This window comes from Gossypium raimondii, chromosome 6 (genome assembly GCF_025698545.1).
Source record: "Gossypium raimondii isolate GPD5lz chromosome 6, ASM2569854v1, whole genome shotgun sequence".
Classification (NCBI taxonomy): domain Eukaryota; kingdom Viridiplantae; phylum Streptophyta; class Magnoliopsida; order Malvales; family Malvaceae; genus Gossypium; species Gossypium raimondii.
Window position 1 is genome coordinate 9,688,142 of NC_068570.1, and position 14,190 is coordinate 9,702,331.

Genomic DNA, 14,190 nt, shown 5'->3' on the forward strand with positions numbered 1-14,190 from the left:
CTGGCAAAGAATGAGAGTAGATCATGACTCGTCAGAAGCATTAGGTCAGTGTATGGTGATTGATATGTATATGTGATTAGTATCCTGAGAAGGTGAAGGAATTTTGTGATGGACGACTCTCAGTCGTTTCCCCCCTTCTCTCTATTCGATCACCAAATATGATATAAATATTATATATACTCCCAAAGGGACCACCTCTTGCAACTTGTCTTCTTCAATCATTAGACCATCTCTCACTACTCCACATGTTATATGAGGTTCCAAAAAGAACCAAAGTGATAGGCTGCACTTTCCTCTTAGCAAAATCTCCCTTTTAAATTTTCTCTACTCCCATGAGATCTTGCGGTTCTTATTCGTGCCCATATAGGATATAGGCATAGCCAAGTACCCAACCGAACTAGCTTTAATATTAATATCAACTTTTAACTTAATTATCATATATTATCATGAATGATTAAATGTTTCAAAGTGTTGTTCCAGCAACTTATATTTAAGATCAAGATAAAATAAATGTTAAAATGAATTCATAATTTACCTATTAATTTGTCACTGTTAAGTAGTTATTGGTGCAGTGATAAATGATTTAGATTGTTTAAATCTTTATTGACATTAAATTGTCACCATATATAACTTTTGAACTTAAACCCTAACTAAAATTATTGTAGTTTAATGATTATATAAACAAAATTGAGTTAAAACTCGAATTGAATGATAAAAATATAATTATATATTCAAGTGTTAAACACCATGCATGATGTGCCAACATAGGGTATGATTATGAAAGAGTGGAATCTCCCACAAAATATTTCAACCCCATTTTCCCTAATTGCCTCCCCATCTCTCAAACACACATACACATACAAACGGCAAGTGCTTTGAGAGAGACAATTGATAGAAATGATGGTTTCCCTTATCCTTGTCTTTCCATTGCAAACGAACGTGTCTGGGGGAGACCATATGCTAATATACTAATTTGATTGCTTAAAGGAAAAGCATTATATCCCCTTTGATCATCATTATCATCACCTTTTTTTTATCTTTTTAGTGCAAACTTGTCCTTCTTACCTCATTGTTGGAATCTCATATAGGATACTAGTCGAATCTCCTCTTGCAGGAAGGGAAAAAGAAAGCTGCAAATTATAAAGAGCAAAATCCTTGTAGCATTTCCGATTCCATGTCTTAAAGGTTTTCATTTCCATCTTTAGTTTGGGGTTTTCATTTTCCTTTTCCCTGAGAAAGTCTCAAGTTGGGAATGGGATCCACCTAACGGATGAGTAGGAGCAAGATCAAAAGAGGATTCTTTATATTTCCTAACATTTTTACTTTTCTTATAAATTTATTTTCAGTGAAGTGAGATTAATATTAGTTGGCTTGATACGGTTGTATTACAAAAAAAAAAAAATTAAAAGTTCAATTTTTTTATACAAAAGGTTGAAGATTAAAACATACTTAAAAACTAGTTCATAGGGTGAGAAGAATTGTGGGTAGTTTAGAAATGTATCATTTTATGAACTCCAATAATATTATGAGTTCATTATGTTATATTATAGTGAATAAACATATATGCAAATACGTAATACTATATCACTAAAAATAAAGTATTTTGTGGACTGAGTTATAATTCAATTGGTATCAACATTATTGTTAGTGTAGGAACATATGAGTTCAAATACGCTAAAACGGGTTTATCCTTCTTTTAAGAATTTGGAAGAAGTTATAGATTGTTCTAAACATTACATAAAACACAAGGTTATATTTATTTTTAACAATATTTCTAAAAAATGATATTATGTAATTTAGTGACAATGTATAGATTTTTCTTTTGAACAAATACAATATATAGATTGTAAAGTCATTTAATACACAAGTTGCGGAGCTTTTAGATTTCATTAATGAGTTAAAATTGTAACATGTATCTTACATGGTATAGTAAAATAAATTAAAAAATTAAATATACAAAAACAAAATACTTGTTATAAAATTTAAAAACTCTACAGATTTAATAATTCCAGTATAGATTTATAAAATACTTTGCAACTAATATATATTTGATTTTAAATAGAAAAGATATCAGGATGAAACCAGCGGGCTGCCCCTTAAAATGGAAAAATTTTAATTCAAGCTTTTGAAATTTTAAAATTTTAAATTAGTAAAGGTAAAATTATCCTTTGGCCCCTAAAATTGATAAAATTTTAATTTAATACTTTAAAATTATAAAGATAGAGGCTATTAAAATGGTGAAATTACATTTTTACTGTCATAAAATTACAATTAATTTCGCTCAAAAGAAAATTTTCTAACTTCACCCTTATAAGTATATATATTTTTCGGGGTAACTGTTCCTATTATGATAATTTCCTCAATGATAATTACAGTTACCTAAGGAAAGAACTTTGGAGAACACTTACTTTAGTCAAAATGTTAAAAAATATATGGTAGCTACTAAGGACAAAACTATTATTTCAATTCCCATCACAATTCTCCTTCAACTTCTCAAAGTCATATTCTCTTCTTTCATTTCAATTATATGAAAGCAACAAAAGAAAATAGAAAAAGGTAGTGTACTAGCTTCTTCTTCTTTTTTCTATGTGATGTTTACAGCTTTAAAACACACAAAAGAAATATTGTTGTTGCTTACTTATTCTGACAAACAAGTCCTTATAAGGGAGCATCACAGTTCTTTTAAAATTCCATATTTAACCTATTTGATTGGAAGAACCAACATTTAATTGAATTATAATATTTTTATAGATAACATCACATCTCATTTCAATTTATTGTGTAAAATTAAACTTTTATTACATCAATCCAATCAGAGTTTATATTAGCACTTTGTTTTATTTTGGGTATTTTAAATTGGTCGGGCCATGATTGCTGACTGGGTCTCAATATTCGGGGCTTTTGGTTAATTTTTTAGATTGAATTTTAGTTTAGAGTTTTTTTGGGCTTTAAGAAAAATAAATGAGCTGAAATCCAAATTTTGGCAGGCTTTTTCTTATATCATTGTTCTCTATTTTCATTTTTTTTTAACTTTTTAAGGGAAAAGATTGTTGAAGGGTTGATTATAATATTTACCAACTGAAAACTTAAATATAAAGTTTTTGGTTCAATTGATATATATTTTTGGAGAATGTTATTTTTTTACTTTGAAATTCACAACTAGATCTATTTTGATATATTAATTTTTTTTGTACATATTAGTCTTAGAACTTGGCAACTTTTCTCAATTTGATCTTCGAATTTGGATTTCATTAAGGTGCGATAATATGCCACTCTAAGATTGCATCACGCCATCACCTAAAAATAAAATAAAAATAGCATGGTACAATTTCAAAACAAGACATCATCATACTATAACGGAATCCAAGTTCATAGATCAAGCTAGGAAAAGTTGCCATGTTCCAAAACTAATGTTGAGTATTGAGACAAGATGTGTTGAATGAGTTGAGTAGCACTCGGCAGTGCCCACTACAGACTGCCACTGAGGCAGTTAAATTACTTGTCTTATTTGGATTGGCAATTTAATGAAAGAAATCTTTAAACCTGTTAATGTGAAGTTATTTTGAAGATCCTAAGGTCAATTTATGGAAACCAATCCTTGGCTTTTGAAGATTTGATTGGATTCAAATGAATCAATTCAATCCTTGGAATGTGGAGATTTGATCGAGACTACATTGATGATTTTGGAGAGCATATCTTCGACTAATAGTGCTTTGAATAATATATGTTGAAATTGGTATTTTCAAGGAGTTACTTTGTATTCAATTAGATTCTATGTTAGCAAGTTAGAATTGATATATGCCCTAATCCTTGTCTAGGTTATGTATGAAAGCTTATTAAGAGTACTTGAATTTGTTCATTAAGGAACTGCGTTATAAGATAATGTAAACTGAATTGTAAACATTGAGTGATTACTGCCCAAGTTCTCAAGGGGAGGATTTGGAGGTGAGTGTTCTAGTTTAGGTACAAAGGTGAGATCTCTTTACTTAGGGAGTGATAGAGTGTGAATCACTTGTTTTATTTGTGATTAAAAATAGTAGATTACTTACTGAGCTAGGCTCTGTAATCATAGTGAAATCAAACTGCGTAAACAAATCCTTAGTGTTCTTTATTTTTATGTGCACAGTTCTCAGCCATGCAAGCCGTAGTGACCACTAAATTCAAGCAGTTCCATTAACAATTTTTATATTAAGCAAACAACAACTATAGATAGTAAGATTGACCAAAAAACACAAATATTAAAATGGACCTAATTACCAAATTCCAAAGCCAAATATTACATTAACCTTTATTTTTATTTTTTATTTTTTATTTTTATTTTTTATTTACTTGTTTTATTTATTTCATTTATTTATTCCTTAATTTTAAAATGAAAAAAAAGACTCAAATATAAAACCAAAATGAAAAATAATAAAAAAGAATGAACCAAGCCTATGTAATAGGTGTGTACCGATGCTTACAAAAGTTTTGAAGTCGAGAAGGAAATGTTTCCATCTATAAATCACTCAAGGGGGCGTAAAACCCATTTCTCTTTAACATGGGTGACAATGAAACATATTCGAATAAAATTTGAATTTATCCTAACTTTTCACAATTGAACCAATCAGTCATAACCTCGGATTAAACCTTTCAATCAATTACTTAATTGAATCCCAAGTTCAACACACCTCATCTTAATGTGTATGAATTATTAGGTTCCTAACAAAATTACAATGGGTAAAAGATTACTCAGTTAAAAGTAAACTATACCTAATGTTAAAAGGTAGGATCTAGTAACCTATTATGACACCCAAATTGTTGTGAAATCAAGATGATCTTAACAAAACATTTCAATAACCAGCCTCATAGTACAGTATAATCCTACCGAAATATCTCGAATTGTCACATTAAGCTCATGTAGTGCCATCTATGCAATAAGCCATATTAATCTTACAACTTAAAATTAACTATTACACTTGGAAAAACAATTTTTATGAATGTATAGTTCTATAGTCAAAGTTTTGAACAATTAGCCATGGTCAAGATCAAATGATATATGTCTTTAATATCTCTTCGAGTGATAGATCATCTCTAGATCACTTATCCATCTTCATATGATTTGTGTTAAGCCCAAAATTTCCTACCCGAAGCATCCATCAATAGCAAACTTGTTTCGTAATTAATCAAAGCATAACCTCCCTCGTATAAGATGAACTAATATCTCAAGTCACACGACTAATTTGCAAGACGGCTACGTGAGAACTTATTTCAAGACACTTAAATAACTCTATCAAGTAAACTTCTCTTAATAGGTCATATCCAATGAACATGTTTCCAAAACAAGCACCAATTGTAATCCTCAAGTGTCTTGCGTACTTCAACTTAAGGAGTTGGTTGCACGCGTCCTATACATGAAAGCTTAACATATGTTAGTTTCTATTGCATTACCAATACCCCATCTGGGCAATGCGTCAGAGGATTTCATGATTACAACTTGTTTGTGTTGAGTATGGCTCACAGTCAAATTTGAGAGATAATCTTCCAATTAAACTATGTTTATTGTTTTAATCGAACTCTGATTAGTCTAGATTATTTTATTATTATTGGACCTACGAATTCAGCCTATAAATAGGCTATTTTACAACCTTAGAAAATACACCCATTAAAAGATTAGAACTTATAACACTTATAGAGAATTTTGTATTTATGTTTTGAGGATTCTTTGTTTTCGGGTTTTGGGGTTTAGTTTTTATCTCCATCTTTTGTACTCTTCGTTATTTTTCCATTATAGTAAAATTATATTTGCTCGTGGTTTTTTATTCTCTTTGGAGGGGTTTTTCAACATTAAAATTGTGTGTTCAATTTATCAATTTCTTCCACTAGTTTTTACTTGTTTGTTGCTTAATCGAGTTAATCCCCAAAAAGTGGTATCAATAGCTAGTTCAATTTTCGTAGATTAGCCCGTTCAGAGATGGCAGCAACAAGGTTTAACACTGAGAAGTCCAATGGTGTCACAAATTTTAATCTGTGGCAAATTCAGATGATGGCAATTCTAGTTAATACCGGCCTGAAAAAGGTCATTACTAGGACAAAGCCTGAGAATCTAAATCAAATAGAATGGGAAGAGCTTGACGAAAAGGCCCTGTCTGCAATCTAATTGTGCCTCACGAATAGGGTATTAAAGAAGGTATTGATGGAGAAAACCTCATTCGCCTTGTGAAAAAGGTTAGAAACTCTTTATGCGACTAAGTCTCTGGCTAACCATTTAGTGTTGAAAGAGCTTCTATTTACATTTCGCATGAACAAAGGTGATCATATTAGTCAATTTATTACTCTTTCAAATGATTTCAAGAATGTTAAGGTTACGATTAACGATGAAGATTAGGCTATGCTATTATTGTGCTCTTTACCCTTTTCATACAAGTCTTTTAGGGAAACTCTGATTTATGGTATACACAAACTCTCATTCGAGGATGTGAAGGGTCATTTGTTGAGTAAAGACAAACTCGACAATGAGTTTGGTTCGAATAGCAAGGAAGATAGGCAAGCTTCCGTTTTGATAGCATCAAATAAGCGAGACAAAAGGTGTCGCTATTGTAAGAAGTAAGGTCATGTCAAAATAGAGTGTTATAAAGTACGAAATAAAAGGATCGCTGAGAGTAATGAGAAAAATGTAGCTGGTGCTAATTTAACTGACAAAGGCGGTGATGATTTCTTGTTAGTGTCAACAAGGGATATCTCTGAGCTTACGTCCGAGTGGATCCTAGATTCGGGATGTTCTTTCCACATGTGTCCTAATAGAAAATGGTTCTCCACATACAATTTGATTGAAGGTGGAGTTGTGCGCATGGGAAAAAATTCATCCAATAAGGTAATCGGTATTGGTACGGTTAAAATTAGGATGCACAATTGGACAGTTAGGACACTCTTAGATGTCAGGTATGTACCTGATTTATGAAGGAATTTCATCTCATTGAGTATTTTAGACTCAAAAGGTTGCAGAATCAACATCGAGTCGAGTGGCATTAAGGTGTCTCGTGGGTCTCTCGTTTTGTTAAAAGGTAAAAGGACCCGTCTTTATATTCTGAAAGGTTCTACAATGATTGTAAGCTCTAAATTATATAGTTTTTTTAGTAGTTTATGGCATCTTTTTACTTAAAAATAATATTAATCCCGAGTATTTGATAGTTAAAAGGGTGAATTTTGTTCATTTTAAGATAATGGGCATGATTTAATAAAGAATGTAATTCTCTGTTATTTTGCATTAAATATGTGCATAATTTAAATATTTTATTATTTTATGTAACATATTAATTTTGATTTAATTTCTTGTAGTTGGACCAAAGAATTATGAATGGTTTATTTGTTAAATCCACATGGACATGAGCTTACTTTTCACTCTACATGGATAGCAACATCAAGCAAATTTGGGTCATGATGAAATTAATTTGATCCAATTAAAATTGGTGCAATTGATGAACAAGTCTGGTAAGCATTTGGGTCATCAACTCGTCCAAATAAGGGAGAATGAAGCCCAATTCAGCAAGGACATTTGAGCATCTCAAAATTCACTTTTGAGATATTTATTCAGAGGTCCTCACACTTGCAAAAAATTTAGAAATCAGCCCTCAACAATGACCCTTGAAACCATCCACTACCTTGCTTGATTCAAGTATGATTTCATGCATAAATCAAGCAACCAACAACCACTCTCTTCCACAATATAAGGTCGGCCAAGCATGAGAGCATATCATGTGATTCAAAATGTTATTTTTAGCAAACTTACTAGCCATCCTTCTAGTTTAAATAGACCCTCTCATTTCACTATTCAATCATCTCTCAATCATTCATCATTTCATCCTTTAACACACATTCATCCATCCTTTCATTTCTCTCTAACTTTCATTCTTTTCCTTTCCTTTTTCAACCATCTCATTTCTCTATTTAGGTACGTAATTCCTAGTGAGAAAACTTTCTCTTAACCGGCCACATTGAGGAGCAATTTGTGAAGGAGTAGCCATGAGAATTGGAGGAAGCCTCTACGATTAGTGATCACACTATCAAAGAGTTTTTTTCTTCCTTTTGTTATTCCTTAATTATTCATTATATTTTCAAAATGCTTTGTTGTTTTATCATTAATGATGATAGCTTTTTTTTTTAACTAGAATGATTACATTTATTTAATAAAGTTCATTAAGTTATGTTCATAATACTCTGTGGCTCAATCAATCATGCTTTCAATTAAAATCATGCATGTATTTCATTCGTTAAAATATGATTGAAGGCATTAGAATCAGTTGAGCCATCCTAGCTAGATGACGATTAATAGATGCAATAACTGAAATGTGCATGCTTAATTTAGGTCCTATCCCAATTAAATTAAAGGTTTGTAATAACTCGAAAGAGCTCTATTACCTTGCATAACTTTTAGATTTGTGTGATTAAATTGTTTTAAACCTAATCTTTCCCTATTACTTCGCATAAAATCTAAGAAACCCGTAGTTAAAAATGATCATGGTAGTATGCATGTTTTTCTAAGTAAAAGATTCTGAAATAACTTAATACTAGTTTCAAAAAGTTCATGAAAGATTGAGTTGCCATGGAAGATTTTCCAGAACATTGTGACATGATAAAAATGATCTAAGTCAAATAATGTAGTTGTTCTAGCCTATTCATGTTATCGTTGTTGAAATCTTGTGAATTCTGCTGCTAAATCCACCTTATCCATTTTAATTATTCATCACATTTAGTTTAATTTGCATTAAGGATCACTTTGCATCTAGATAATTATTTAACTTAACATCAACCAATCAAATTTATTGTGTTTTTCTTACCAAATTGTTAGTATTAATTTTGCAAAATATTGATTAACATATGCAGTCCCTGTGGAGACAAGAACTCTTATACTTACTTCTTACTTGATAACAATTGTGTACACTTGCACAAACCGAGCATTACAGTGACTGGTGAAACCGGACGTCCCTCGTTCGTTATGGACTCGAAGTTAACTCGTTTGGAGTGGAGGCAACTTGATCATAGGAGGGAAAAAGGTATGACCGTTTAATTGAAGAGAGGGTCTCTTTTGGATGCATGTTTTGAAAAGTTAGGACATTGTGTTCATGAAAATCAAACCTAGGTTAGTTTTGCTTTGGCAGTGCACAAGTCGAAGGCTAGAAGTCTTCTAGCTTCTAAGCACAAATTCGACTCAATTAATTCTCTGCATAGTTCAAGATAAGCCCGTGACGGGCTTTGGCAAAGATGGCATTGTGGAAATACTAGTCAAGGTGGAGATTTGTTGAGTATGCCTCATATTTCAATCAAATTTGAGAGATAATCTTCTAGTTAAATTCTGTTCATTAGTTTTAGTCGAACTCTGATTAGTCTAGATTATTTTATTATTGTTTGACCTACAAATTTAGCTTATAAATAACTCTTTTACAACCTTAGAAAACACACTCATTAAAATCTTAGAACTCATAACACTTATGCAGAATTTTGTGTTTACATTTTGAGGGTTCTTTGTTTTCGGGTATTGGGGTTTAGTTTTTATCCCATCTTTTATACTCTTCGTTCTTTTGCTATTATAGTAAAATTATCTTTGCCCGTGGTTTTTTATCCTCTTAGAAGAGGTTTTTTCACGTTAAATTTATGTGTTTAATTTCTCAATTTATTTCACTATTTTTTTATTCGTTGCTTAATCAGGTCGATCTCCAACGGTTTGTAATTTCATTACGACGCCTTATTTGTAATATGAGCTTCGTCTTATTAGTACTTTGAACAAATTATAAGCTAGTCGTACAAACATGAAAGAATATCTTTCAATTATTATTAGCATAAATATCCTTTAGAGAAGAGGCTTAAATGAAATTCTCAACCAAATCCAATCAAGGTTTGTAGTTAGAGTAGTAAACTACTTTCCTATGGAGGAAAAGACTAGAGAGGTATTCGTTAAAATAGTATTATAGTCACTTCCAATGCATGCTATGATCTGTTTTTTATTTCTGAAATCTCTTTGCGATGAGACAACGGGCCTTATTAAACACTATTGGTGGGCTGCCAAACATGACTCCAAGGGGATACATTGATTGAATCGGGACTTAATTTATAGGCAGTGACCGAAGGTGGGTTGGTTTCCTTATTCAACCGGACTTGGTAGCGAAGCAAGGGTGGAGGCTCATTCATAATACTAATTCACCGAGTTATAAGGTCTTAAAGGGAAAATATTTCCCTAATTGTGCTTTTATCGATTCTAATTATTTGGCAAGACAAGGATGTCCTGAACTTAGACTTGAAGTGGCAGACTGGAGAAGGGAGACGCGTACAGATTTGCAAAGATATGGGGGTTACTGATGCTTCTGAATTTCAAATCATTGGTACTCCTAGATCACACTCAGACGATGCAAGAGTCGACAACTTACTGAAAAGGATAGATGGTAGTGGAAAATAGAGCTCATAAATGGAGAATTTTCTGCACCTGATGCAGAAGCAATTTGTTGCATCCTTGTATATGAATCACGGCCCAAAGATACTTTGGAGTGGCATCATAGAAAAACGGGTGAGTACACTGTCAAGAGTGGGTATATGACTATATGTGTCTTCTAAAAGCAAAACATGGTATAGGAATTTGGATGTCTTTGTGGAACTTAGAGCTACCTCCTAAGGTTAAATGATTCTCTTGGCAGGCTTGCTATGGTATACTACCTTTCGGATGAAAATAGCAAGGAGAATTCACGTCATTGACCTTATGTGTCCAAGATGCCATTCCACTAATGAGGATGATCTGCATGCTTTGCTTTCTTAGAGCTACCTCCTAAAGTTAAATCATTCTCGTGGCAGGCTTGCTATGGTATACTACCTTTCGGATGAAAATAGCAAGGAGAATTCACGTCATTGACCTTATGTGTCCAAGATGCCATTCCACTAACGAGGATGATCTGCATGCTTTAAAGCAAATATGGGGCATAAGAAATTAGACCGTTTAATAACAATGTTTCACCTCTAGCGTCAGCTGTTGGTAAAGCTAAAGTGTTCCTATAGGAATACTACAAACTTGCGCAATCAGCTAAGACTACCACCGCTACTCATCCTGGTATAAGTTGGCTGCCTCCTCCAGCAAGCCATGTAAAAGTAAATTTTGATGCCACCTTTTTTGCAACATCACCTGGAGCAAGGATTGGGGTGGCTATCCGGTGACCTGGATGGTTTTATACTGGGAGCACTGCTCCTTCCAAAAGAGGTGAATCCGAATCCGTGCATGACAAAAGCAATGGTAGCACTAAGGGCCATAGACTTTACTCACCAAATGGTACATCAATGTATATGGTTACAAGGTGATTCACTGCAGGACATTAAGTGGTCTTGTTCAGCGAAAACAGATTTATTAGTCATTGGACCACATATAAATGATGCAAGGCAAAGACTACACGGGTTCGAAGATGAGATCACACCTTTTCGAGGACAAGCAAAACAAGTAGCACACTCATTGACTAAATTAAATGTTATTTGAGCAGGATGATATCGCAGTTATGTTGGATACCATTAATATATGATGAATGAAATTATGTTTATTTGAGAAAAAAAAAATTACACCATAGCAGATGAATAAGAATAGAAATGCAGAGAGTGTAATCATTTCTCAAAGTTAAATTTCGTATCCTGTCTCACAACCATGTCTTAAGTGGCATCAATCAGGGAAATTAAAGAAAAAGTGGGAGAGAAGGGTTGTATCAGAAAAAAAAAACAAAAGTAAAAACGCAGAGATTTACAGAAATAATTATGACAACTTCAAGTCTGGACCTGTCCAAAAATCCTCTCACGCAAAACATGGGAGAGAAGGGATGAATCACGATCTCACTGATCGGTATTTTGGCCTTGAGTTGACTCTTCTTGGAGAATCTGGGGGTCCCAAAATTTCTGCATACATTTCCATGAAAAACTTGTCGACAATATCAAGATAGGTAGGACAAGTGAGTAGAGAATAGTAGTGAAGAACCTCTTCAATGTCAAGAACATGTTCCACATTGCTCATATCCATCATCTCTAGCTCTTTCAGCTTTTGTGGCACCGATAAATTCCTTTCTTCTCTTCTTCTCTCGCCTGAATTACAATCCTCTCGTCTGTTCCCCACCTTGGCACTCCTCGTTTTACGCTGCTTAATGTCCTGATGATCATCTCTTCTTTGTGTTGTAGACTGCTTCACATTTCCCTTATTGTTTCCTTGTCTTTGCGCTTCTATATTATGAGTTGAAAAATTTATCTTTTTCCTGTTGTCATTTCTCTCCTTTGGGTTGCCATTGTCGTTGGGATTCACGGCAACGCCTGCAGCGGTGAATGAATAGGGATTGTACGGAGAGGCTTTGGGTAGCCTTTGGTAAGGTTCAGCATCAGCACCAGAGAAGAGAGACTTGAAACTTCGTAAGGTTTTCTGAAAGAACCTTTTGGTATTGGAAATGGAATTTCGAAGCAGCATTGGTTACGGATTACAAAGAGAGTCAAAAGGGGAAATCACTTACTTGGTGACGGTGATGAATACAAATAATAGAGGAGGAGCCATTAAAGGGTGTTTTGAAAAACTTGGATTGGAACAACGGAAATAAGAGAAAGGGTACTGTTTTTCTCACTTTGGGGGTTGCTTTTATGTTTTTCGTTGTCTTCACATAAGCTCCTTATTATTGTTGTTGTATTGGGTTTTGTTCTTTGGTCACCAAAAGAGTCCCCACTAGCACTAGTGTTCATCAAACATATGTCAAAGCTTTTAATTTATGGAAGCTTTGGTGATGGTTTCTTGCTCATTAATATTATAAATAAAGATAGCATTTCGTGGCTTTTACTTTTGATGGTGGAGTTGGTGTGGTGTGTAGCCGCTTTTAGAGGAGGAAAGGACAGCGGCTCTTCCTGCGCTGGTTGTTGAATTTGGCCGCCGGTTTCTTCACATATACCAAATCTAGATTTTATCATAATTTTCCAATCAAATATTGGTCTCTCACTTTTAATCACTTAAATCGATGATGTTTATTCCTAGGTTGAAAATTGGTTTAATTTAATCATCTAAAGGACACTTATACTATAGGTCTGGGAGCAAATAAGCATTTCAATATTTAATTCTAAAGTTAAATATTAACAATTACTAGTTTATGGGGTTCTAAAATGTAGCTTAATTTAATTATTCTCAAAATTTTCGCTATTTAAAAAGTTTAACTAGGTTTCTTACATTTAACTAATTTTCATACTTGAGTCAAAGGGGTTGACTGTAAAATTTAGGACATTGAGTGGATACTTAAAATAAAAATATACCATTTTTCTTTAAACAAATGAACCAGCTATCATAAATTCATAATATAAACAAACCCGTGAATCACGGAGCCAGCTGGACTAGCACCATTGTTAATATCTTGCACCAATAAAATTTTCACCCTATCAACTAACGCCGCCAAAACTTGACACGTCACCACCCGGCTGTTATTTTTAGTATTCTATTTTATTTTATACAAATTTGGAAGAAATTAAAAAAGTAATATAAAATTCCCCCTCCCCCCACCACCGCTTTCCTGAAATCGAAAGCTTTTTGGTTTTGCAAACGATGCTTTGCGACCCGAATTGTTCAAAACATATCAGGGAAAAGGCTGCGTTTGGTGTAACCGCTTTGATTCGAGTCAATAAAGATGTCTTAGAAGGTCAAGTGAATAATTGAAGCTCTTCTGGAGATTAAATCAGCCCATAGCTTAAAAGTTTTATGCGAGTTCATTACATTTATTAAATCTCCCTTTGCTGATGAAATACTCTGTAAAGAAGAAACTCCCAAGATGTTAACTTTATTACAATCCAAAAATTTGGGTATGAAAGTTGTGGTATTTGATTTCATTCTTGAAATTGGTTACCTTGGGCGTAAAGGAACTGTTGATGCTATGCCTAATGGAGGGTTGATAGAGAAACTTGTGGAGTTGCAGAGGTCGGAATTTGGTGGTGATTTAATAGAGATGGGGAAGTATAGTGATGAGAATGAGGCGAGTTGGGGAAGCAGGGAGGACGGAGTGGGGATAGCGGAGGGAAATATTTTTTTTTATTTTTAATATTATTTTTAATTAATATTAATATTAATATTAATATTAATATTTTTAATTAGCTAAAATTTGTATTTCTTCAGTTTTTATAAAATAAAATTGAATATTAAAAATATCAGCTGGCCAATGTCGTGTTAGGTTCTGATTGAGG

General features: G+C 33.2%; 1 protein-coding gene across 1 annotated transcript; it reads right to left on the reverse strand.

Annotated features, from left to right (window-relative positions):
- Positions 1–11,577: 11,577 nt before the first annotated feature.
- On the reverse strand, positions 11,578–12,791 carry LOC105774778 (uncharacterized). The gene is made up of 2 exons (XM_012597354.2): positions 11,972–12,791; positions 11,578–11,892 (listed from the first exon to the last, which is right to left on the reverse strand). The coding sequence occupies exons 1-2, from the start codon at positions 12,446–12,448 to the stop codon at positions 11,830–11,832; spliced, it is 540 nt and encodes a 179-aa protein (XP_012452808.1). The 5' UTR covers positions 12,449–12,791; the 3' UTR covers positions 11,578–11,829.
- Between the last annotated feature and the right edge of the window lie 1,399 nt (positions 12,792–14,190).